Genomic DNA, 25,629 nt, shown 5'->3' with positions numbered 1-25,629 from the left:
ACTTTTCAATTATTCAGTGTAACATCACAATATTAAACCCCAATCTGTAGGTGACTGGAGCCAGCCTTTTTGTGGATTTTAATCCTGATCCTATTTAACTGCAAATGCCTTCAATTCTCCTCATGCACCAGGACAGAGCAATGTTCTGATCTGATCCTTCACTGTCCTCATCTAGCACCTTGGCTAGAGCACCTTGGCTATTTTCTCCTTCAAAGGAGAGTACTAAGACAAAGACTATATGAAAGAAAGTGCCCATGGGGACAAGAGTGGCAGGAGAGAGGACAAAGGGTAAAATATTAGCTGAAGTCACATTGTGGGTGACTGTCACTTCTTTCAGAAAAAACTATAGCTTCCCCCAGAATCTTCTGATAACCTTCTACTTACCCTCTAATGATTCAAACTTAGATTGTAATTATATTTAAGCACTTTATAATTTCAATCTAAAACCTGACAGTTCCGTGCAATTACATGTCCTAAATGTGGTATTTGTCCCCCAGTATGGTAAGATTATATAGTAATAGTAGCAATGAACATGGCTGAATCATTGACAAATTCAACCTTAACTATCTTCTTGTGCTTGCCTTGACAACTAGACTATTGAATTCCAACAGTATGAAAATCTAAAAATAGCACTGTGTGAAGAAAGACTGCAGGCAAAGCCACTAGATAATACAAGCTCAATGCTTCTGTGAAATGTGACACGTGCAAAAGCCAGATGTAATTTTAACAATACAGCTTCCTTTTTGACAAAGGAATCTCCAGAGTCTGATTTAATGTCTCCACAGTAAAGCCTAGCAATTCCACGTTTTGTGTAGGAGTAAGAACAGACTTCTTTAAACTCCCAGAAAAGAACCCCTGAGAAGAATACTAATGCACAGTGAAGTGAAAATAAAAAGACCTCTGATGACCCTGTAGCAATTAAGACACCATCCAAGTCCAACACAAAAGTCACCTTATATTATACTTCAAATTATTACAGTGACACCAGTGGACTCAGCAATGCTGACACACACCAGTAACAGTGGGGCTTTGCAGAAACAAAAATCACTACAGCTTAAGAAATTTCCTAGACAATATTGGAGTGAGAACCTGGCTGGCTCACGCAGGAGTGCAGAGGGAAGCTGGAAAAAGGAGCTTTCTTACTTTCATACCCTGCCTAGAAAGTAGTAAATAGATGAAGTAGTTAGTTAGTTAAAAACTAACTACTTTAAATTAGTTAAAAACTTGGGACAATAAAGTTCAAGTCTCTTCTGCCTTTTAACTGACCCTGCCTGGCCTTGGCACTCCCTTAAGGAACTCGAGCTTTCTTTAGAACAGGTACTTCTCTAAGCCCTATCTTACCGAGCAGATTAATTTTATGGTAATTAGTATTCACCATCTTAAGGCTCTAAGTGAGTTATCTATATAAATACATCCACCTATGATATATATTAGGAATATATGATGATCCCTCTTCACCTCTTGACCTCCATGTGGATAGCAGAAAACACTACAATTTAACAGAGAAGGGCTGAGATATGCCTGTTTTACAGGTGCATATTTTGCATGTACACTAACACAACTGAGGGCACAAATGTACAAGGCAGGTTTTGCACTGGCATAAAAAGAAAAGCAGCATCAACCAACAGCACTTCTAGGAATATGATCTTTTTGCTTCCCCATATTTATACTTTCCTGGCACATAAGTCAAAGTTGTGACTAGAACAAGTTCATTTCATTCGAGTAATATCCTAATTCCCTTCTAGTCTGCTCTGGCTTTGGGGAGATTTTTTTTATCTTTTGGGAAGTTCCTATTCCTTTGGTGAAGACTGGTTTGAAGGAGGAAGATCAAAGATCTCCTTAGCATTATTCTCTGGCCTCATTCTTTTATTGCTTAAGTAAAGTTCTCTTAAACAATTACAGGCAAAAATCCAAATGATCCATCACAGGCCATGGCTTTTTATTCCCTGGAATTACTGTTGTTCCAGAAATAGATGTAGCACCACTGGTATGACTTTGAAGCCCCACTCCTGTTGGTTGGAAGTAGGATGAAAAATAAGGTGAATCAATAAACAGATACTGTTTTCCACCAGTGTTGTGACAGGAGAAGTGAAAGCTTTGAAGTTTGCCTTTATTTGAAGGAAATATCTGTGACATTGCCTGGGTGTATTGGTGCACCTTGTTTAGTTTACTCTTGCCTGTCCATAGACAAGTTCACAAGTGACAAAAGTCATGAACACAAATGTCCTACTTTTAGGAGACCTGCTCGAGTCCCCAGTGTACAGGTCCCAGGGAAGCAGTGGTGCCTTGGGAACTGACTCATGTCAAAGGCAGTAAAGCAGGGAGAAAACTCCATTTTTTGTAAGAAAAATTTCCACTGATTTGTATTGGCCTTAGTTCATGGACTCAGAAGAGTCAGGAAAACCATAAAAGGTGTCTAGTCTGTCCTCCTGCCCCAAGAAAGCAAAGTTATGTGTAAATCCTTCCAGTCTTTATAGAACATGCCACAGCTACTATGGGAAATCTCCTCAGCAAATAACTATCTCCATGGTTAAAATAAGACCTCTAACACTTTCTCTACATTTTTTTCTTCACTTTGAATCCATTATTTCCTATTTAATCCACACTGAACACAAAAAATAGTAGATTTCCATTCTCTACAGCTACCTTTACCCTGTTTGAAAAATAAATATCTTTATTCATTGCAATCTTGGTTTTGCTTTGAAGTATTCTGGCATCTTAGGACTCTGGTTGCCCTCCTCTGAACATTTACTTTAGGAGTGGTTCTGAACACAGGGCACAGAACTAAGGACAACAACAGAACTTAAAGGTGAAGTTTTGTTTAACAGGTCTCCATATGATTACTTTTATCACCTAGACAGGTATGGATGCAGTTAGAGCACAAAATGCATGTTTTGTAACAAACAAAATTCCACAAGTGTAGGATGTATGAATTTTGCAGTTCTGCTCCCACTCCATCTCTTGCTCCCACTTCCCATCTTCAACATTCATGAACAAAACATCCTCACTATGCAGGAACATATGTGGAGATACAAAGATGTAAACATAGAAGTTTCTAGGAGCAGCTATGTTAGAATTCATGTGCCATCCATGGTGAGCCAAGCTTTGGTCCCACCCAGTACAAATCCACACCTACCCAGGCAGGAGTCAGAGCACCAGGACATTGGAGTTACTCCTGACTGTCTCAGACACCACTTTTTATTATCTATTGACAAACAGGAGCTTTTAAAATGACAACTGCTGTAGCTAAGTGCTTTAATATCATGTGTGTAATGGCAGTTACCACATTGTGTGTTACAGACAGACACATATGTGTGCTGGCAACGTGCAGTTGGCAGTGTTATGTGTTAGTTTAGGAGACATAGAGTCCATTTAGTCAACTAGATTGCATTTTACTCTTTCTCCTCAGTCTCACATAAAGTATTTACAGCTACACAGTTGCTGGTGGGGTCACATTGGATGGGACTGAGGAGTACAGAGGACTGGTTGGGCAAGCAGTGTGGCTTCACCTCACTGTTTTTATCTTTTGTAATGTTACTGCATCAGAGGATGATGAACAACTCTAGAGAAAACAGTTCAATCCATGGTCACAAGTGCTGCTGTGTGGCTGCACCATAAAGGAAACAAAATCACTGTACATATCTGTCCCTACTTGAGTTGGTCAGGTCATGGAATATTGCCTTTTCATTTGAAGAGTTTGTACAGCTCCTAGCACTATGGATCCTCATCTCTGCTGATGACTACAAGGACTGTTTTCATAAAAACAAAGCATTTAATCACAGTAGTTACATGCACAGGTTCAAATAATAAGATTGAGCAAAAATATACCGAATAATTTAAGTGGAGTCTGAACTATTGTTTTAAGGCAGGAAGCCCACTGTTTTCAATGGTCTTTTGTTCAGGTTTCACTGGATGGTTTGCCCAGTGACATGGAGAAGAGGTGTAGCTTCTTTTGGGACCATTTTTTGAGAGAAACTACAGCATTCATGCTACTTGGGGGTACTGGGTATGACAGAAATCAGCTTGACTCATTGAAACAGCCATTTAAAAGCAGAACCTCCAGTGATATAAATCAGCAAGACTTCACTTCAGTGGAGCTCTGCTAATTTACCCCTGCTGGGAATGTGGTTTTGAGACTTTACAGAGTGAAAAAGAAACTAAGGAAGCAAAATAAAGATTCTAAAATATTAGGAAATAAAACAGCTTGAGAATGCTATGTTTTCCCTACCATGCAAAAGAGAAGCCTTTAGGTTACAGTTTCAATTTAATATGTTGCTATTTGATACATGTTCACACATGCAGGATGTGTCATGGAGAATTTAAATGCCTGTTGGGAGAAAAATTCACAATATTTCTTTTTATCTTATTTCTTATGGTTATTTCCCAGTTTATTTCAGCCAAAATTCAGTGAGATCAGACCTATGTTGAAGGTCAGACAGAAGTTCCGAATAGCTTAGATCTTGTCCAGTTATTAAGGAGATTCTCTGCCTCATCTTTCAGTATGAATGATAGTGAACAGGGAGTATTTGGAGGATATCTGAGGAAGGATGAGGAAGGTTTAACAGGAACCATCATAATTAAGGCAAACTACTACTATTCACTCTGCTGATGTCAGGAATCCTGTAGTAATCCCCAGTCTAAAATCTCACTTAATTGACACATGAATAGGCAAGCTCAGAAGCAAAACTTTTCTCTGTGTGCAATGGTACAAATATATCCTAAGTGGTGAAGAGAAAATGTAACATGAAGCGAAACGAAGGCTTCATGGTCAAGCAACTTGAGCAATCAAGGATGAAGAGAGGTGGCATAAAACATGACAATTTTTGCAAAAGTAACTTTTTGTTAAGAGAAGCAATTTCACACTCAGGGAACAAGTCATGATCTATCTAGATTTGCACAAAGTAGCTCATAAAGTGCTCAGTTGAGAATTACTGTCTAAAAGTTATAAAATAGAGAGTAATTCAAGATGATTAATCTGAATGAAAAGCCTATGTAAATGTTAAAATGGAAGACTGTCATGTTGGAAGGGGATTATTGGAACTTTCAAAGATTTTAGACACATTTTGTTGTAAATAATTGTTAGTGACTTTGAGCCAATAAACAGGTTTGCCTAAATAATAAAGGCATTTTGAGGTATTGACAACAATTAGGAAGCTCATATAAGAACTGGTTTATTTATAAGCAGAGTAATGGAATTTTAACACAACATATCCACATCAATACTTTATTTTGTGGAGCTCATCATTTGTCAGCAGCAAAGAAACAGAGATCCAGGTGTGTGTTAGACTGTAAAACAGCTGTGAGCCTCAAATGAGAGAGAACCACAAGAAATCTGAGAGAAGCCTGAGATGCACTGCATATATATATTTTCTTTAGAGTCACTGAAGCATACATCCACCATACAAGGTACTGCCAAGGTGCTTTGTACATAATGAATATTCTGATCACCCATTTTCAAATCAGATTTAAGGTAATTTGGAACAGATCCAGAGAAGGAATACTGAAATGACTGAGGGAAAGGAATACAATCTTCTGACAACAGAGAACCACATCTTGTTTTCCTGCTCAGATAAAACATCGCTTCATAAATGTGTATGGGAATGTAAAAACAGGGTGGGAGTAATAAGCTTTAAACATAAAATTGATACAAGATCAAAGAGAGGACTGGTCATACAAAATTTAACATGGTTAAAATCACCCTCTAATTTCAATCAATTTTATAGTGTTCAGAAAAAAACAGGGTAAATCTGTTTCAAGATGGATCCCAGCAGCCTTATGGACATTGCATGACAGAGTACCGGTGTTCGATGCAGTGTAAAAATTCTGCATGTTGAACTTAATCATCTGCTCAAAGAATTAAAAAGACAATTTACCTTCTTGTTTTCTGAGTTGGGTCCACTTGTCCATAGCCATATTTTGCTGTTTGCAGTTTGTCCCAAACTTCTGAGTTTTCGTTTGTAACTTAATGTTACTGTGGAGGATTTCTTCTTTCCCAAGAAACATCAGAATTTGGTCCCAGATAGGGAGGCAATCCTGGGAAAATGCAGGATGGTGGTGTGGAGAGATTTGCTATGCCTTACTTGTGGTTGCTAAGTCTAAATTGGTTGACACATGCTTTTCCTTGTGTCCAATGTGAAAACCCACCACAGCTTAATGGAACCCTGCCATTCTTTCTAATACGTGTGATGTTCCTCTTCCCAAGAGAAAATGTTTTTCATTTGAGTGGCTCCAACAAGTTCAATAGTATGGAAAGGGAAAAGGCTGTTATCCTTGTCAGCTTCTGCCTTCCTCCCTCAGTGTTAAACCTCTTCACCTTTCATACATGAAATACCTTCAGATGAGCATAGTGGAGGTGTTTTATGGCCCATGGTGTGGAGCACATGCTTTCTGAGCAAAATATCTGTTACAGTGGCAACTGTGGAGGCTTGGACTCAATTCTCTATGTATCTCCATGAAAATTTCAGGCAAGAGTTTTACAGGAAGATGATCCTTCATTTGTAAACATCTATCAGATACATTCAATACAATCAAATGCAAATGGACACTTCTTCCAGCTCTTTTAAAGTTTCTGTAGATTAAATTTTACTCTTTCTTCAGGCATTGTCTGAGTGGTACTTTAAAGCCAATAAAAGAAATCTCTAAAAATTGATTAACATCTAATTAAAGATTGATCCTATCAAATTATGTAGTCTGTAATTTTTCTTTAATCCAATCTCTAACTCTTGTCCTCTGTTGGAAAAGAAAGGAAAAAGGACCACAGTAGTTTCTACCAATAGAACTCTAGTACAACAGGGAGCAGAAAAGAATGTTGAAGTTAAATAGTTGGATTGAAAACATGTGACTGTTTACAAATGTGCCAGAAATCCAGACAGCTTCTGTTGTAAATGAGCTCTCATTTACAGCTTTCCTCAACAAAGAAATAAAAGTAACTTCCACAATAATAAACAAGTCTGAGTAAACAGTAAGAGTAAATGAGTGGCAGTAACTTCCTGCTACATTTTCTTTTCTGGTACCTGTGGTAGCAAGAAGCCAATGTGCAACTCCAAAGTCACTGAACACAGTGGGAGGATTTGGTGAGCACTGAGCCAGACCCTGGGTCCAGTCCCTTTCTCTAAAATGAAAAGCTTTTTCCAAGAAAACAAAAGATAATAAGTAAAATTAAAAATTCACCTCCAGGGTACTTCTTCTTTTTCACACATACATTGGGCAGATGCAGAAGGATGAAAATTAACCTCAAGATCTTAGAGGAAAAAAATTTCTTCAGACATCTGAAAGATCTGAAATCCCATGATTGTTTATCCCACAGAAAGGGATCATAAAGGAAATAAAGTGTAAACACAATGTGAAGTGAATAGAATGATAGATCATCAACATGACTTTTTCATTAAAAAATATTTAGGTTCAATAATCAGTACTATAGCCCCTGATTATATTAAAAACCCAAATAACTGGATCACTACACTAAGCTTTTTGTATGTCAGTGACTAAGAATATTCTGCCAATGTCTTGAGCTTGTTTGACTCATTAATGAAATATGGAAAGATAAAAAATCAGGGGATCATAGTATCCTTCATTCACTCTGCTAACTTGAAAACAACCCAGAGGTTGTCATGCTGTCTAAACAGTAATAACCATATTCTAAAGAGGGAGAAAAGCTCAGTTAAATTTCCTGGGGTTTCCATTAACAGCATCATTCAAGCCAGTAAATGACTTTGTTCTCAAAGAATATCAAAGAATGTCAACTTGCAGTCTAGAATAAGTGAGAGGTGGAGGATTATATTAAAAAAATAAATTAAAAAAAGGAGAAAGGTAACTAACTTCTATTTCAATATCTGCTCAAAAATGTACTTTTAAATGTTTAACACTTCCAAAAAAGGTGAGTCTTGGTAGTTTTTGGTGTATCACATTTGCTTCCTTCAAACACTTGGAAAAAATCAGGTTTCTATTAATATTATTAGTCATTGCCCAAAAGTGCTTCCAGGGATAGTTGCCTCACCATGTCTGAAAAATTAAAATGTTCAAACCTCATTATTTTAAGTCTCAGTATTTTAAGTAAAGAGACTGTATATAGAAATGTAGTCTATTGAGTTACTCAGACCAAACTTTTTATTAAAAGCAAAAATTGTTATTTTTAGGCCAATTAAATAAATTCTTTAGTCATACTGCATTGATATTGTAAAAAAAACCCCATGTAAATAAATCACATCTGATATTTTTATAATTAAAGGTAATTACTGATCTTAATTTAAAATATTTAATTTTAAAAAATCATACAGCTTCAATCACTGCTCAGTTTAGGCATCAAGAATCACTTTAAATGAATCAACACACTAGCAAGCAACAATTTATGGATGACTTACCATTAAGGACATTCTTGCACCAGACTTTACTTCAGTCTATCTGCTTGAAATAGGTTCCATAAGAGTTTGAGGACAAGATTTGTCCTTAAAATGGCCAATTCAGAGCTGTTTAGACTATATTTTTGAATCAATTCAGGAAGAGGATTCAGATAGGAGCCTTCATAGACAACAGTGGGAGGATGATGCAATCTCTAAACTTCCACAGGCTAAATCAATGGCAGGGATCTGGCTAGGGGCAGTAATTTTGCCTTAGTAAAAATGTCACATTGTAATTACAGAACTTTTTCAGAAAACCACAGATTTTTAAAATAGTTGTGAGTTGTTCAGGCTTTTTGGGGGGAAAAAAGAAAAAAAAAAAGAAAAAAAATGTGGAGAAGAGGAGGAAATGGAAAAAGAAGAAGAAGGAAAAAAGGGTATAAAAAATTACTTTCCTAAGGGACACAGCTATCTGAGAAAATAAACTGCTTGGGATGAAAGCCATGTTTCTACAGATGCTCCTGTCTTTGTTTTCACCACTTCTCGTATCTGTTATACTCATTTGACTCCCTAGGCTGAAAGCTAGGGCAATCTACTGAAGAACATCCAGGCTCTAGTCCTGTCCTGTGCTCCTATTTATTTACTGGAAGTGGATCCCTGTCAAAAGATGTAATGGAGCACTGCAGTGCTGCAGCCCAGAGAGGCCCCTGACCTGGGGCAGAGCATCCTCCTTGGGGAGGATTGATCTGACCCCAAAGTTTCCACATCAGAGGGGAGATATGGAAAGAGATGCTCTGGGGCAGAGCATCCTCCCTGAAGAGGATTGATCTGACCCCAAAGTTTCCACATCAGAGAGGAGACATTCCTTTACTGCACAACCTGCCAGGGAAAGGCAGAGTAGAACATCCTCAATAGTCCAAAGGAAAATTGGCCATACTACATGGAACAAAGAGCTTTCACTGTGAGAGGTAAAAAACCCAGCCCTACCAGGAAAAAAAAAAAAAAAAAAAAAAGAAAAGTAATTGCAGCTTGGTTTAGTTTTCTTGTTTGAATTGGTGTTAGGCATTTGCTGAGCTTTTTTCTCCCTACTAATTTCCTGTCAGGATTGGCAGCCAATGACTCACTTGTGCTCACAGATGAGTATCACCAAAACATTAGTCTACAGCTCCTCTTCTCAATACTTTGATTTAATCACACAAAGCAACCCCCACACTGACCCCAGGAGTGCAGCATTATTCAAAGCACTAGGCAAAAGCAAGGCCAGGTATCTTCCCTTGATGGCTGCAGATATTGCCATAATAGAAGCTCTAAAATCAGGCATTCTAAGTATCCTGTCTTCACAGCAACTCCCAGAGTTCAAGGCAAAGAAATAGTGAGCAGCCGTGCAAAAGAACTGTCATCTCCCCAAAAATTACAGGAACATGATGAGCAGGGCTGTGTTGGAGAGCTCATGTCTGGAGAGCCAAGCTGGCAAGGCAGTGGGTCTGCCAGTAGATTCTCATGCCCAGGGAGAAAGCCTCTGTCATTCATTTTCTGATCAGAAATGTTGAATCTATTCCCTGAGTACTACAGAATATGCAGGATTCAACGGACAGACACAAATTAGAGAAAGCAATTATGGGTCCTTGGGTTACATTTTTAATCTCAAGGTTCCACACACAACAGTGTGGTTCCAACACAGCAGGTATGCAATACATGTTTACATAGCAAGGACCATGTAAACAAGCATTTCATATGTTACTGAGAAACTGAGGAGCGTTTTTCCTGCAGCTGGCTTCCTGCCTATCAAGTCACGGTGAATGGCTAAAATCCTTAATGTTTGACATCAGAAATTGCCGTGCAAACACCAACCTGACTGACAACTTCTCTAATGGGCAAATCAAAAGTAAATGAGAAAAAGGGAAGACAAGTGACCCAATGAAGAACCAACAATTTGTCATTTGGGATGTTTTATTAGGCAGTTTGACAAATTTCCTGCTGGTTAACTGATTAAATTTACATTCTCTATTTTTAATCTTTAATTTATTTCATACTCAAATATGATTGTTAGCCATTAATCAATAAGGTTTAAAGTGCTCATGATTAATGGCCAATGCTTTCAGTATAAATAAGAGATTCTGTGATGCTGGGATTTGTCTGGCTCTAGAGATTGCAGGATTGCTCTGAGTGCTCATTCCTTAGTTACAATAAAGCGGGACTGGGAGAATTGATGAGATCCTGTGCCAGTGCTGTGCTGAAATGAAATGGGAGCAGCTATTTAGGATCTGCCCGAGATAATGACAAAAAAGTAACCAAAGGGTTAACAAGACTATGCCAACAAGTAATGCTGGAGAAATTAATGAATCTCCGTGCTATAGACAAGCAGGAATTGGCAGCATCTACACGGCAAGAGAACCCGAGGCAGGTTGATGGAGCGAGCAGGCAGGACCGTGCCGGCTCTGTGGGGATGCGGGCAGAGCCGAGCCGCGGGCCGGGGGCAGCGGGAGCCCGGCGGGGCAGGGGCCGGGAGCTGCGGGCGGGGCAGCGGCACGGAAAGGGTTAACCCGACGCCTCCGTGCATTGAGATGCTAATTGTCAAGATAGTGCATTACTTGAGGAAAGTAATTTGATTACTCGAAACTCCCACGAAGGAGGCGAGCTGGTGTCCTTCCATCTGTCGGGCTCAGCGAAAGATGATGAATTGAGCTCCGAATTCACGTGTGATGAAGTCACTGTCAATCCCCGCCAGCCCAGCCCGCTGCCATGCCCACCGCACCGAGGGTAGCACCGCAATTCAACTTTCCCTGGGAAACCCAGGAGGCTCAGTAACCTGTTACTTGCTGCTGCTTGCTTTGGGCTTTTTTCTTTTTTCTTTTTTTTTTTTCCCTTCTCCTTCTTTTTTTTCCCCTCCCCGTTCTCTGCCTCAGCGCTACAACTGAGTCATTCCGGTGCCCATGGCTCGTGGGTACAGCGGGCTCCCGCTGCGCTCCGCTCCATTCCCCACTTCAGCCGCCGCTGCTCCTCTCGGCTGATGCAGATGTGGGGCTGGCTCGCCCGCGCTTTGTAGCCACTTGCCGAGAAGCATTCGGAAAGCCTTAACTATGCATAAATCTGCAGAGTGAATGTTTTCTTTCATTCACTTGCTCCTATTATTTGATTTCTTGTAGGCCTCTGCGGCAGAAATGGAGAAAATAAGGTAAGTGAGACAGTTTATTTACATCTCGTTATAGAGAAGGAATGTTCTGTTGCACAATGCACAATACAGGCTCTTGGAAAATATTTTGCTTAACGAGATCAGAGTAGAATACTGGATTGCATGATGGTGCAAGGCAAGCTGTGCTTTACAGACAAAAGAAAAGGAATGTGGTTGTTCTAGTAAATCTGTTTTGCAGGGATGTCAATTCAGAAAGCATGTTTTACACACAAACATGTTTTATTGCCAGATGCAGAGCGTATTTGATTATATAAATGTTGTAGCCACTTGTCCATTTACTGCAAGAGCCTGCCATTCCATTTAATGAGGAAAGTGGATCAATAATTCATGAAAAAGCTGAAGAAAATATAGGCTTGACTTCAAAGCATCTAATTAATGTGTTTTGTTTCAATATAGCACTGTAACATTGTTGTTCGATTTTTGTTTTATATTGTATACCAGCCAGATAAATCTTGTCTCCTCTGTGTTTAAAATGTTGTCATACTGTACCAGTTTCTCAGCACATCTCTCTGCTTTAAGCAAAAGGAGATGGGTTTTATAACATAAGTTTTCCATCTCATGTCCTAGTGCAAGTCTGCTTTGGGGGGATATTGCTTTTGTGTATGTTGTTGAGAAAGAAAAGAAAGAAGAAAGCATTTAGCCCTTTTTAATAAATGAATTAAAAATTAGTAAAACCTTGTCTACTAACACATTATCAAAGTGATCGGTAAGAGATTAACTTTTTACTAGCCTTTAAATACTTTATGGAACTTCTTTTCATAATCAAATACACTGGCCATGATCATACTTGGTTTTATTGGACAAGCCTAAATTCCTTCTCTGTATCTGGTTACTCTGGTTAGTGACAACTCTTGTCCAAGAAAAACTTTTTAGATTCCTTCAGTTTGGAATGGCTATCCTGAGTTATTAGAAATGCAGAAAAGTTCTGAAATTCAAGAAATAGCTGGGCAAATGCAAAACAACAGAAATTTGATCAAGTGTTTAATGAATTCTGGGCTGGAAACAGAATCCTGATTTTCTTTTGAGGCGAAGGAGGTTAAGTCTCTTACAGTAGACTTGAAGCTTCATGTCCAAAAGTTACTAAGAATGTATTTTTAAAGCACTTAACTTATACACTTTTGTAGAGCCTCATGACAACAGAAGTATTGTAACTTTTGTGCTGAAAGAAAAACACTGTGCAATGTATTCTGGATTTTCATGTATTTAAGAACTAAAATGTTAAAGCTGTGAGTTTTTCCTGAGTAATGCCTGAGAAAGTGCCTCAGTATGTGGACTGGTGTCTAATAAAAATTCCAAACAATAACCTATAGTGTATGCACACTTCTGTCATGAATGACTCTCTTGGAAGATGCTAGTGAATATATATTTACATCTTTGCTGGATAAGCATGTGTGCACAAATGCAGTCTAATCCTTGTAATACTTCCCTGAGCATGCCTTGGCCTCTGCTTTTAGTCTTGCTTCTTTTGCAATAATGGGCTGCAGAGCCCAGGAGAATGAGCAGAATGTAGTGAAAAAAAAACCAAGAATTTTTTACAATGAGAATAAGCATTCATAAAGTTCCAATTTCCAAACACCACAATTTTGCAGCTGTCAGGCTTGCCGGTCTTTACCTCAGTACTCCCTGAGTACTGCACAGATGGAGAAGTCGACCCTGCCCCACTGAAATGAAGCAGGAGCTTCACTATTAACTCAACAAAGAGAAGGGTCAGTCTCTCTCAGGAGTTAAAGAAATTTTCTGTTAAAAATAAAAACCTGGCAGAGGTTTTTATCCCCATCAGCCCAGCAGGTGCAAGGCCAGTTCCAGAGCTCCCTGTGCTCCCAAGCAGAGCAGCAAGCCAGGCTGGGGCAGCTCCAGCAGGACCCAGTGCAAAAGCTGCACTGCTCCATCCCAAACTTTTCTAGGCTCCTGTCTCATTCCCTTGGATGCAAACTGACAGAATCCTTGGCAGTTTAAGGAAACTATCTGGAGTCCTTATCTTAAGCAAGATAAACTCATAGCCCGGAGAGAATTAGCTTTTTTCTAAACCTATCAAAGTGTGGTACCCGGGTAAAAAAACAAATTACCCTGTGTTTTAACCACAGTGGCTTCAGAGAGGTCATGAAGAGAGGTAACCCGAAGCTAGGAGAAGAAAGAAAGAAACGAGAGGAAAATGGCAGGCTGAGAGGAAAGAGGTATTTTTTGTTATATGCAGAAAGCAGTGTAATATGGAAAAGCCATTCCCACATGACACTTCATTGTGTTCTGCCCTATCTCCTATGCCCAGCTCCTTCCCCACTCTTTTTTGCCACCAGCTGAGGATGTTGCATTCCACATCACCTGGGATGTGTTGGCCCAAGGACCAGCGGCTGCAGAGCCCCAGCTGTGGAGCTGGGGTGCACAGAGGGTACAAGATTCCTGCAAAAGAAGGAGGAAAAAGGGGTTCTGTAATGAGAAAAAAGGTAAAAAACATTGTTAAAGAAACAGGACAACAGGAGGAAGGTGCATAACCACAGGGCAGTGAAGCCAGGTTGAAAACTCTCAGGGTCAGGGTAATACAGGTTTGCATTCCACAGTGCTCTTCAAGAGAAGAAAGTCTTTTAAATTAGAACAGATGACAGTCCTTGAGGGCCCACAGGGCCAAACATTTTATCAAGGCAGCTCTGTAAGTCTTTGGGTGAGCTTTGTACATTCCCCAGCCCAGGAGAATGGGGATCCATCTGGGGTGTCTCCAAGGACTGATGCAGCCAGGCCCATTCAGAGAGAGGGGTGAATGAAAAATTGATCCACTGGTAGCTTGTGCTTTGTTCAGCCATAAAATTCATTGAGCCAGGCAGCACAAGCAGCAGTGCAAACTAATACAAGTCTGATTGTCACATTCCTTCACTGAGAATCTGTCCAGAGCAATGTGATTCGTCTCACATAAGGCAGCAATAATTCCCCTTGCAGACCCAGGAGCTGCTGTGACCTGCAATGTCACATGCTGTCCTTTGCAGCAGGGGCTTGCTGTCACTGAGCTATGTGTGGAAGGAGAAGTAGGAAGCAGGGGTGGGAGGTTGTCAATATTTAGCCTGACACAGGGACACCTTCCTCTAGAAGTAGAAACATGCAATTTTGTGCTAAAACTTTGAAAAGAATCCGTTTTTGCAATGAAGTCTTCTCACTGTAAATGATTCTTAGCAGTACAGTGTTCATAATATTTCAAGGTACCAATATATTAGGCAGGAGTAAGGCTAACTACTAATCACAAACCTCTTGAGTATCTGCACTTATGTAGGTTGGCTGTGTATGGTTATAGAGTCACTTTAAGCATTAATTACTTCTGACTCCAGCCTTTTAAATACAGTTTTTTGGATCTGGTTCTTTTTCATGTCTATAAACAAGGACTGAAAAATCTTAGTTAATATAGTGAATTTCAAACATACCTATACTATCTTATTTTGACTCAGCAGTGTCCCATCTTTGGTGCACATATGCAAGAGAAGCACAAGCCTTCCAAGCCTGAGGCCTTGTATGTCTGTGGTGGCTGGCACATGGAATTGCCAGTAGACTGGAAAGTACTCCTTTAACTATTTAAAGTATTATTAAAGTACTAACTTTAACTATTCTATGGGTTCAACTTAGATTGAACCCATAGAATAACCATTCTATGGGTTCAATAAAAAAAAATTGCAAATGCAAGACCAGTTCCACTGCAACTCCAGTACAGACTCCTGGCTACTCTTTCTTTGCTTCTATTCCATCCTGCTGGAAATAAAGGCTATAATAGACAAACTTTCTGAGTGGGGATGATGTAACGTTTGGCAAAACAGATCTCTAGAAATACTTTATACACAAACATTGATCAGCTTCTTAGCTTCCTTACACTGAAGAGTATGTCACTCCACAGGAAATGCCACTTAAAGAGACAGATATTGTTCAATAAAAGCTTTTCCTTTTTTTTTAACGCACTCCTAAAATTTCAGTGACTATTCAGAAACTGTATAAATCAATAGTCTTAGTTCTAAGCTTTCAAGATCCACTACAAGCTGAACTGTATATCTAAAAGTACACAAAACAGGACACATCATCACCATGACCAGCTGCCAGGCTCACAGCTCCTCCAAGGAGGCTGAGTTTCCACTTTACAATATAATCTTGGTATTCCTCAACTGAGGATTACTTTATTTTGGTAGCATCAGTAGGGGCACTTAACTAAGTACCCAGAGATCTCTGATAAAAGTGTCTCAAGGAACCTGTGAGGTACCATTTTCCTTTCACTGTAGTCCTTGTTTCAGAACATATGAAAGCAAAGTGGTTTGTTTTGCACACACAGCTGGTAGAAAGTCAGCAGCTTGATCCAAGTCTCTTGAATTTTTAGACTTGGACTTTTCTCAAGCATGTTTGAGTTCATCTGTGGTAAGGGAGGAATATGGGTTTCTTCAAAAGGAACATCAGAGGCACATGCAGTTCTAGGGAAAAGCCTCTGCCATGGTTTTCTGGAAATGTAAATACTTTCCTAAATGCCCACCTGATCATGCTGCCTTCCTTGCACTTGGTATAAATATAGCCCTCTTCATATGCTAATGAACACACTGCAATTTCCTGCCATCCCCACCTTGTCCTTATTCCTCTCTCAGCCTGTATCTACATTAATTTTACCACATACTTGAACACAAGGGGAGGATTTATTTTCCCAGAAAGTTAACCAACAAACATGATTTACTTTGCCCTAGGTCTGGTCTTCACATCCACAGCTGATATGCTGGGAGCCACTGCCTTGTACAGAAGCAAAATGCCACAGGACAGCAGCAGGGCTGTGCAAGAAGCAGCTCCACCATCTGCTCAGCAGTGTCTTCAGGCTCTAGTTGATGCTGGGATGTGAAACCCCAGCTGTGGACACAGGCAAAGAGAGGGAACGGGGCAAGCTCAGGAGAAATAGAGCATAGGGAAATGCTAGCATGAAAGGGCCATGAGTTTGGGGTCACTAGAGGTGATGGTAAAAAAGTCACCAAGTTGGGTGAATTTTGGGTGCATTTTGAAAGATGGAGGAGAAAAGGAAATGGAAAAAAAAAGCTGCCTAACATTTATTCAAACAGGTAAACCAGGTTCTCATTTCCTCTCTGTTTTGGAAGCTGTTTTTATCTGCCAGGCAGCCCCAGCAGCAGTGACAGCCCTGCCATGCTGTTTTCATCACAGCTGGTTTGTTCCTGCTGCCATCCAGGGTGTGACTGTAGCTAAAGCACATGTCTCTCTCTCTCCCCCTGAGACTACACTCAGCTTTGGGTTTGGTGGTTGTCAAACATAGCAATGGGAGCAATGGACACACACAGATATAGTCACAGCCCCCAGGGGAGCTCCAGCCCTGGAACTGGGATTGGCTGAGGCACAGAGCCATGCTGATCTACCTATTCCAGTACCTCTGAGAATTTTGTTAGTGCTGTCAGAGGCACAGTATGCTTGTGCAGCTTATCACACCTAATTTCCACTATTACTATTCCCTGTGCTAATCAGTCAAACCAGCCCTACTTCAGCTGAGGAAGGAGTGCTGCTGCTATGCTATGCTACAATCCTGTGCCCTGAGCTTCTGTCTGCTGCTTGGGAGAATGATCTAAAGGCAGTGATGTCAGTATGCAAGGAACCATTCCCATCAGCTGATGTAACAAGTGTTGTGTTATAGCATCCTTTAGTTCTAGATAAATACGGAGTGAAGCAAAAGCATCCACCAAACAAGGAACATGACAGAAACAGAGGGCAGAACAGATCCAAGTTGAATGAAACCAGGTAGAGTTGTGTAAAGTGGCCTCCAGGGACAAGTGGGAGATGAGCAAACATCTGAAGAGACCAAGGAAGTAGGTAGGAGTAGATGAGCCATGCCATCAGCCAGGAGCTGCAGTGAGTCATGGGGAAGAGGCTGGACCTCAGTGATGCCTAGCTTACAAATAATGATCTGCCTACCCCTTTCTTGCAAGGCAAAATGCATCACTGAGCAATGCCATGAGCTTCTCAGAAAAGAAAAATAAATAAAAGGAGGCATTTCAGACAAATGTCTAAGAAAAAAAGAAAGAAAATTCCATTTTGTATAGTGCTTGTGATTAGTTCAGAACTTTGTATCATAAGGAGCAGAACTTAGAGAACAGTTTCTTTTTTGTTGTTGTTGGGTTCTCCCCCTTCAAGTTCCAAAGACACAATTATCCATTATTCTAAGAAATTCAAAGGTGGGAAAATTGGATGCCTCCCCTTTATTGCAATTAGGCTTCAGTTTATGTAAGGACTTTTACCAAAGCTACTGAGGGGTGTGTGCTGAGCAGTGAAAGCAGAAACTTGCAAAGCAAACAGTGGCAGCCACTGCAGCAGTAACAAAACAATCTTATAAGCTGAAGAACATAAGGGGTTTCATGCTATGGACCCCAGATGGTTCAAGGACAGTGCAGTTTGTGAACTGCACTTAAGTGTGCTCTGTGGTGAAATCAAGTAGATTTTGAATGCTTGCTGCTGCTACAGCTCACAGACTGATGAAAGAAAGGAGATAACTCGTCTGCAACACTTTATTACAGGCTTTTTGCAATTTCCAGCTCTGCTGCTGCTGGCATGGCTTAGGCAATTTAATTTACCAATCAGTTCTTGATTTACACACAAGTGACTTTAGAATGCATTCAAATAAAACCTGTATCACCACATTTGATGCAGTGTTCTCTAAAAATCAAAAGCATCTGAAGTATATCAAAACTATTAAGCTTTTCATATTAAAAATTGAAAAGACTGAGTTGTCTTTATATTTTAGTGATGATCTAAAGCCAGCTTAGCATGAAGTACAATGTGCTGAAAACAGACAGTAGATAGTGAGGTGTAACCATGCTTTTTGGAATTCAAGAATGGGAGTATTGTATAATATACAGAACCCTCCAGCAGAACAGCGGGATCATAAGTGCCTGTAGCTCCTTGAAGGATTTCTCTCATGTGTATGATCATCCTGCTGCTTGTGTGAACTGCACAACTGTTGTTATTCAACTCTTCCAGGAGAAATAAGATCTGCCTCACTGAACAGTGTAGAGCCACTGCTCATTTCTTGGTTTGTAGTAATGTTTGTACTGGCATAAAAGTGAGGGCCTCCATGCCACATGCAGCTCTATCATTCCTTAAAGCATGACTTTCTCCATATATGCATTTTTTAAGCTCTGAAAGTCATGGAAAAATCAAATTTTCATTGTGAGCTTGCCCAACCGTCACCATGTCAGCAAAACCAAACTTGAGAAGTTGTCTTCAAGTGAACATACACACACAACTCATGCAGCAGACCTGCATCTCAGAGGGCAAGCAGTATTTGAGCAGCATGTTGTTTGCAAAGAAGTGGCTGACTGACTTACATGACATACTAGGACATCATGACTACACCAATTCCATTTCAGCTGTTCAGAGCAAAATGCAAATTTTTACCACCTTACCGTGATTTTTCCCACTTTCAAAAGAAGGAGGAGACAGAGGAGGAGGATGTCATAGAAGAAAGGAGGAGCTTCAAATTTTTTGGGGAACACTGAGCTCTTCAGGGAGTCACTGCTGTTCTACAAAGACCCTCATGTTCACAAGAAACTCTCATGACTCAGCAGCTCCAAATTGCTGCCTGCTGTTCAAGAGCAGTTTCATATCCATGTCAGAGCAAAGGGCCTTAACTCTGAAGCTTACATACAAATCAGGTCAAGCAAAAAGCTCAATTTATGTTTCTCTTAGCTATAACTGCCACTTAGATAAAAGGATCAGTTTAAGAAACTGCTTTATTTTTAAGGTATTCCAAGAACTATACTGGAATTCCCAGTAATGAGTGGCTACTTAATCTTTTCCCTTGATACCACCTAAGAGCTCATTCTTGCAGCAAGCAAGAAGAGGAAAGGCCAATTGAAGAGGAAAGCAATCAGCACTCCTCTTTTCTTGCTTTCTAGTTTAAAAAATCTTGCTTTCTAGTGTTAAATCTTTCTGCTACTATTTAATTCAGGTATGCTGGTTTAACCAAGGTATTGCACAAATTAACACAGTATTCAATGCTTTACCTGTACAGAGTAGTCTACAGATAAAAAAAGAAATTGCCTATATATCTGCATAATTGGTCTTACTGCTAAGAAATTCTACAGATGTGAGTGTTTGAAAATACAATTTAAGTAGCACTAAATGTGTGGCATGTGACTTTGCATGTACATATTTAATTAAGTTTGTAACTGCTGGGTCACTTGCCCTTTGAGATATGATTTCCTCTTCTTATGTAGCCTATCTCTGTCCTGTAAAAAGGAAGAAGTATTTCCAAGGAGTTAATCAGAAACAGTCCAGACCAAGATGTACCAAATTAATTCCAAGATTTAGAGCAGATCCATGAGTGGCTGAAAAATAAATATTTTGTAACTCTGTCCAATATTCTTATCATTTCATTGTGAAACTACTAACAAGGTGCATTCATGGACAGAAACTCATCCTTAATGATGGGGCAAGTGCTGTTTTCTGTTGGGAAGTTGGATTTTTGAGGCTACGTTCAAACAATTTATAGCACTGAAACAGTTCTGTTCAAATTCAAAATAAACAGTATGTTTATTTTTGACACTCAGCTTATGAATAAAAATGATGCCTTTATTTGTATTTGCATTCAGATTTAGACTGATAAGAGACCAAGAAATAAAGAAGGAACGATTGAGTCAAATACTCTAAAGACTGGGTAAAAATGAGAAAAACAGCAAACTAGCCCAAAGCAATGCAAGCAGAGTGAAGAACGACAGAGCAGCAATAATATTTAAGTAATTACTTGCAAAGCAACATCATACCTCAACACACAGAAAAATTTGATTGTCCCAGTCACAAAACTGACCAGGAAGTTTTTACACATCCCCAGATGATCCTCTGTCCTACTTCCCAATGCTGAATTCAAAGACAGGCTGCTGCTAAAAGGGGTGCATGACTGGTCTGGGTGATTTCTGTCCAAATCTGCACAGCAGCTGGCCCTCAAATCCCACATTGCCATCTCCTTGCAGCCCTGCAAACAGAGCTCTGGGCAGAGCCACACAGTGAAGGAAACATCTGGAGTCCCAAGCCACATAAACAGTGTGACCCTGACAAGTCTGAACCTCTCCAGTTCCTCTTCAGTTCTGAGCCTTCACAAACCTTTTGGAAAAAAAAATACATTTCCTGGCTTATCCCTGTCCCTGCTGTACCAATGTCACCCAGTGCAGTGAGTATGAGGGGCAGGTTTCCAGGTGGATTTTCAGCCCACACTTCAAAATGTAGTCTAGAACAGCCCAGTTAATTCCAGTCTTTGCTCTGGAGCCCCTACATATCTGACAAGCTTGCAGATGTCCCCAGGTAAATAGGGCTGATGGAGGAAATGAGAATGATGGAATTTTCTGTTTTCTCACTTGTGGAAGGCAAAAGAGTACCCTTGCTCTGCAGCTGGAACCACTGCAGCCCCCTTGACAAAATGACATTCCCAGCAGTGGAGCCTTCCCAAAGCATATTTTCATGGCTGCTTGGGCCTGTTTTATTTCCTCATGAGATGCTGACATTGTCTTGTCTTTACATCAAATGCTCTTTATTAAACTCTTTCACTCCAGAAGGCACCAAGAGCAGGAAGCCTCTAGGAGATACACAGCCAACCACAGTTCCATGTGAAGGCAGGACCAAGAGTCTTGGCTTTTCCATGAAGAAGGTTAATTAGTCCTTTGTATAACTCAAGGGGTAGCTCTGGCAACAAACCATACGAGCAGGAGAGGGAAGAAATGAGTCATAGGTAGAGGAGACTGACGTGAGTTTCTTTGGGCCAAATTTAGCTGACCTATACTGTTTAGCAACAAAGCAACTTCCCTCCCTCCCTGCCCCACTTCCCTCCTTCTCAATCTACAAGAGAAATCACAACCTAAAAGTCATGATTTTTTTTTTCTGAAAACTAAAAATACACTAAATTATAGCACTAAACAAGTACTCTGCTAACAAATGTCAGTTCAGAGGACTAAAGCTGTCTTGTCTACTGCATATGATGCCAAAAGTTCTGGATAATGGTAACTTCTGAAAACAAGAACATTTTTTTTCTCTGCCTTGACAAAGCTGCTGATGCAGAGTTTTACAGTAACTGTAGACTTCAACTTGCTTTCCTATAACTGTGTTATGCTTTTTAAATTGATAAAGCCTCAGCAGATTCACTTACTGGGACTGACGGGCTTCACATGCTGTGAGCTTCTGGAGGGTTTTCTTTACAAACTAGAACTGAATATCATCTAAATGTAACAGAAAAAACTCCAAGAGAGATGTCCCATTAATTCCAGCACACAGTGACTTGGAGCTGTTTGAGAAAAACAGTGTTAATCTAGTTTGGCTCAATATAGTTTGCTTTTAAGAACATTTATTTTCATCTAAAACCATTCTTTTTTAATGCACTGATAACCCTCCCATAGCCCAGTGTGGAAAACAACTTTTATTATAACCTAAGAATGTGAAGCAAATAAGCATCATTTTACTTGGACTTAGTGAACATGGAAAGTTTGACTTAGAATTTTGATAATAAAATTTTAATGAATGCTTTTCAGTAACACAATGTGGACTGGACTTCTCTGCTGTGTCTATGAAGTTCTTTGCATTCTCATCTGCATCCCCCAAAGAGAACTCCAAATCCTAAAAAAGTAAAAACAAAGTCTATTAGGATTTTCATCTCAAGGTTCCTATAGCACTGAACCACTAATTATCAAGGCAGGCAGAGCAGACAGTTCTGATCAAATTGCCAGCCTGGATTTGTAGGCCATCCCATCTCCTTATTCATCATCTCTATAGGCACAATATTGGGAAACATCTTGAGATATAAATAGGCATAGATATGGCTGCATGCTGAATTCTAAGTAACTGAATTAATCCATTACTGCATCCTTGGAGGACTCCAATTTTTTCCCAGAACCACAACTCCTTTTTGAGTGTTATCTACCTCATTATGCATAGATTAGCTACATTACATATTGGTTTGCACAGACCACACAGAAGCTGAAGAGTTCACTACAGCTTTGCAGAGAGATTAATGTAAATGGTAAGAGACTGAAGAAAACAACACATTCTTTTTTCTATAAAGATATGCTATTTATACTTTTTGAACATTCCTGTAAACAATAAATCACTCACATGATGCTCCTGTCATTCATATCCAGAATGTTTCCAACTATAAGTCTGCATCCATGCACCCATAGTTGGCATACAACTGCAGCATGGATTTATGGCACAATTGTTTCCTTATACTTTTGTTGTGAGCCTCTGAATTGGAGACTGGTTGACTACAACATTCACAATGACAGAAGGCATTGTTATTAACAGCAGAATCAGTAAAATCAACAAAAACTATTACCCCCTTACTAGTGGCATCTCTTTTGTAGAAAGCTCTTAGCTGCGTTTTCTGCTCTACCCTGACTACTTTCTTCAGCACTAGAAATGAGGGTATTGGCTTGTAGAGTCATTGCCAAATTTAAAGGGCAATTATGCAATGAAAAGAGGAAGTATGAGAGGTCAAAGATTGTACCTCTGCTTGAAATGCAGGTGGTGAAGGTGCTGCCATGACTGAGTTGAAAATATGGACTGAGGTCCAGAGATTTGAAGCCTTTGATGGTCTTGCTCTGCAGACACAATTTGCAGCCACAGTCATTAGGATGTTATCTAAAGCAATGTCAAAGTTCAAAGGATTTCTTTTTTTTTTTTTTTTCTTTTCATTTTTTGAGCACCAAGTCACAAATTACCATCTCCTCACAGAACACTCACCACTCTTTCCAGAGTAATGAAGAGTTGGAGTTAGAAGCTGGCAATCTTTCATGGGCAATGTGTCAGACTGTATTTTTTGTTCCTAATTTAGTTTAAACATGCTGGTAGACAACATTGAGAAGCTGGGAGCCACTGCCTCCCAGAGATGCTTCTATCAAGATGCTGTGGATCCCGAATCCCAGCCCTGTGATGACCCTGTCAGATTAGCAGGAATCCCCTGATGTCTGCAGACCACTTGGAGCCCTTTAGAAGGAAAATTTTATAAATGTGCAGAATACCGCTTCTATTTTTTCCCCCTGACTCACTCATTCTGCATTGCTTGACATTTTAACATATTGCCATATTAACCACCAAAAGTCTGATCTATGAGCATGACTTCAAACGTGTATTTACAAGAGTAGAGATGCAGTGGCATATGGACCACCAGCTGGTGAGAAGTAAGAATGGTACTTTGTGGAGCTTGAGTCACTAAGTAAATAAAAAAAAAAAACACCCAAAAAAACAAAATATCTCTACAGTCAAAAAGTTAGAGACAAAATCTTGGTTTCTTCAAACTGGAGTACTTTGAAAGGACAACAGCAACAAGGCCAGTACTGAGAAAGCACAAAATCTGGAGGCATTCAGTAAACTAGGAATTATGTTGTTTATTATAAGAGGTATATGCAAACAAGATGCTTCCTGCTAAGGCTGTAAGAAATAGTACCACAGAGGGAGTGATGTGAGACAGAAAAAAAGAGTGATGACAGTCTGTTCCTCTGGAACAGGAGGGATAAAAATCACTTTGAGACCGAGGGTGACACTGGGGGAAGTGTCTTTCTTATTGAGGTCATAGCCACCTACACTCAAATGCAGAAGTCTCCAGCCTTTCTCCCCACCTCTCCTTAGTCTGGTGTGTTTTTGTCATGCATTTCCCACCCATTTGCCTTCTGGAGGGATTCTCCTCCTGTTCCATCAACAGCTTCACCCTTTCCCTCCCAAAATGTTAAGTCTGCAGAAAATTAGCCTCTGGTATTTTGCAACCCAGCAGCTTTTAAGAGATTATTCTCTTTATTTATGTCATCTCAGCTTGAGTGCTTCCAGGAAGTAGTGTGCTCCTTCTCACCCTAGTTTTGACCCTCAGACTATTCTTTTTCACCATATTACTTCAGAAACAGCTGAAAACTCCATACCTAAGGACATGCAAGTTTAACAGAGATTATTTTTCCTCTAACTTCAGAGACTGAGGTTTACTATCTGCTTTAATGCCAGTCTCTTTCATTATCCTTTTCACTTTTCCTACTTCCCTTGAAGCCCAGGTGAGCAGAAACCCAGGTTTCATAGGAGACTTCTGCAGTGTCTGTTTGCAGTGCTGTCACCACTGATCCCCCCACCTGTGCTCCTGTGCCAGCCCAGTTGTTCCCATGGCTTTCTCAGAGAGATGCAAGAAGAGGGAGTCTCCTGCAGCTCCATCAGTTCAGCTGTGGATCAGAAGCTGTTTTTCAATAACTGTGAACTTTTTTGAGAAAGTAGTAAACAGAAAAAAAAAAAAAAAAGGTGATTTAGCAAGGGGAATGATTCATAGATAAACTTTTTTTTGTAATGGGGAAGGGAGATAGAGAAGGAAAGGCCTGTTCCTTCAAAAAGAAAATATAATATTGTCTGGGAACTATTAGATAACAATATAACTAATTACCAGAATAATTTTCTTCATGCTGGGGCACCAAACAGCTGAAATACAGAAGCTGCTGAGGGCACTTACTATAGTACATTACTGATATACTTCTCATGGTTTATTTTGCTGAATTAGGGTACTAAAAGGAGTGTGTTACATTATTTCTCTATTGACTCTTCCACATGTGATTATTTATTATTAGATGCATAAGTACAAATCAGACAGGAAGGTCAAGTTAATAATGGTTCTCACCAGCTGTACAGCAGCGTTGGCCCTGTGAAGGTGGGGACATTGTTTACCTGCATAATAACAGTGATGTGAGTGAGCATTAGAGTACTTGAACATCAGTCACATTCTAAAAAACCCTCTAAACTAGCATGCAAAGCATTCACATTGTAAATGTTGTATTGGAAATGTAATGTAAAGGAAATAAAAGCCATACCTTTTTGCCTATCCTTCCCTGAACAAAGAGCAGGGGCTCAGCAGTGAGAGAGGGAAATCTGAAATCATTGCTTTCACTGTGGAGGTTTGTCTGACCAACAAAGGAACTTTTGCACTTCTAGATGTCATCCCTCTCTCAAGAACCCTCTGAGGCTCCTGCAAGTATTGCTGCCCTCTTAAAGGCAAGGCTGAGAATGAGTAAGTGACTTCTCCAAGTTCTTTGAGGGGTTTCTGTCAAAGCCAAGAGACCACATACAGGGATATTTTTGTAATAAGATAAAGAGGGC

At 39.9% G+C, this 25,629-nt stretch overlaps 1 protein-coding gene across 14 annotated transcripts in view; it reads left to right on the top strand.

Annotated features, from left to right (window-relative positions):
- BEGAIN (brain enriched guanylate kinase associated) overlaps positions 1–25,629 on the top strand; it is a 158,718-nt gene that overhangs the window by 34,120 nt on the left and 98,969 nt on the right. For 5 of the 14 annotated variants that reach the window (XM_054635665.2, XM_054635663.2, XM_077180705.1 and 2 more), the window contains one exon: positions 11,483–11,511. The exons of 2 other annotated variants lie outside the window; for them this stretch is intronic. In XM_054635665.2, coding sequence (XP_054491640.1) covers positions 11,483–11,511 — 29 coding nt within the window. Of the gene's footprint in view, positions 1–11,063; positions 11,097–11,482; positions 11,512–13,613; positions 13,704–25,629 lie in introns of those variants that run through there. 7 more of the 14 variants (XM_077180700.1, XM_077180703.1, XM_077180702.1 and 4 more) reach the window with 3 other exon arrangements.

This window comes from Agelaius phoeniceus, chromosome 6 (genome assembly GCF_051311805.1).
Source record: "Agelaius phoeniceus isolate bAgePho1 chromosome 6, bAgePho1.hap1, whole genome shotgun sequence".
Classification (NCBI taxonomy): domain Eukaryota; kingdom Metazoa; phylum Chordata; class Aves; order Passeriformes; family Icteridae; genus Agelaius; species Agelaius phoeniceus.
The sequence above is the reverse complement of the archived record's forward strand: the minus strand, read 5'-3'. Positions and strand labels throughout refer to the sequence as shown.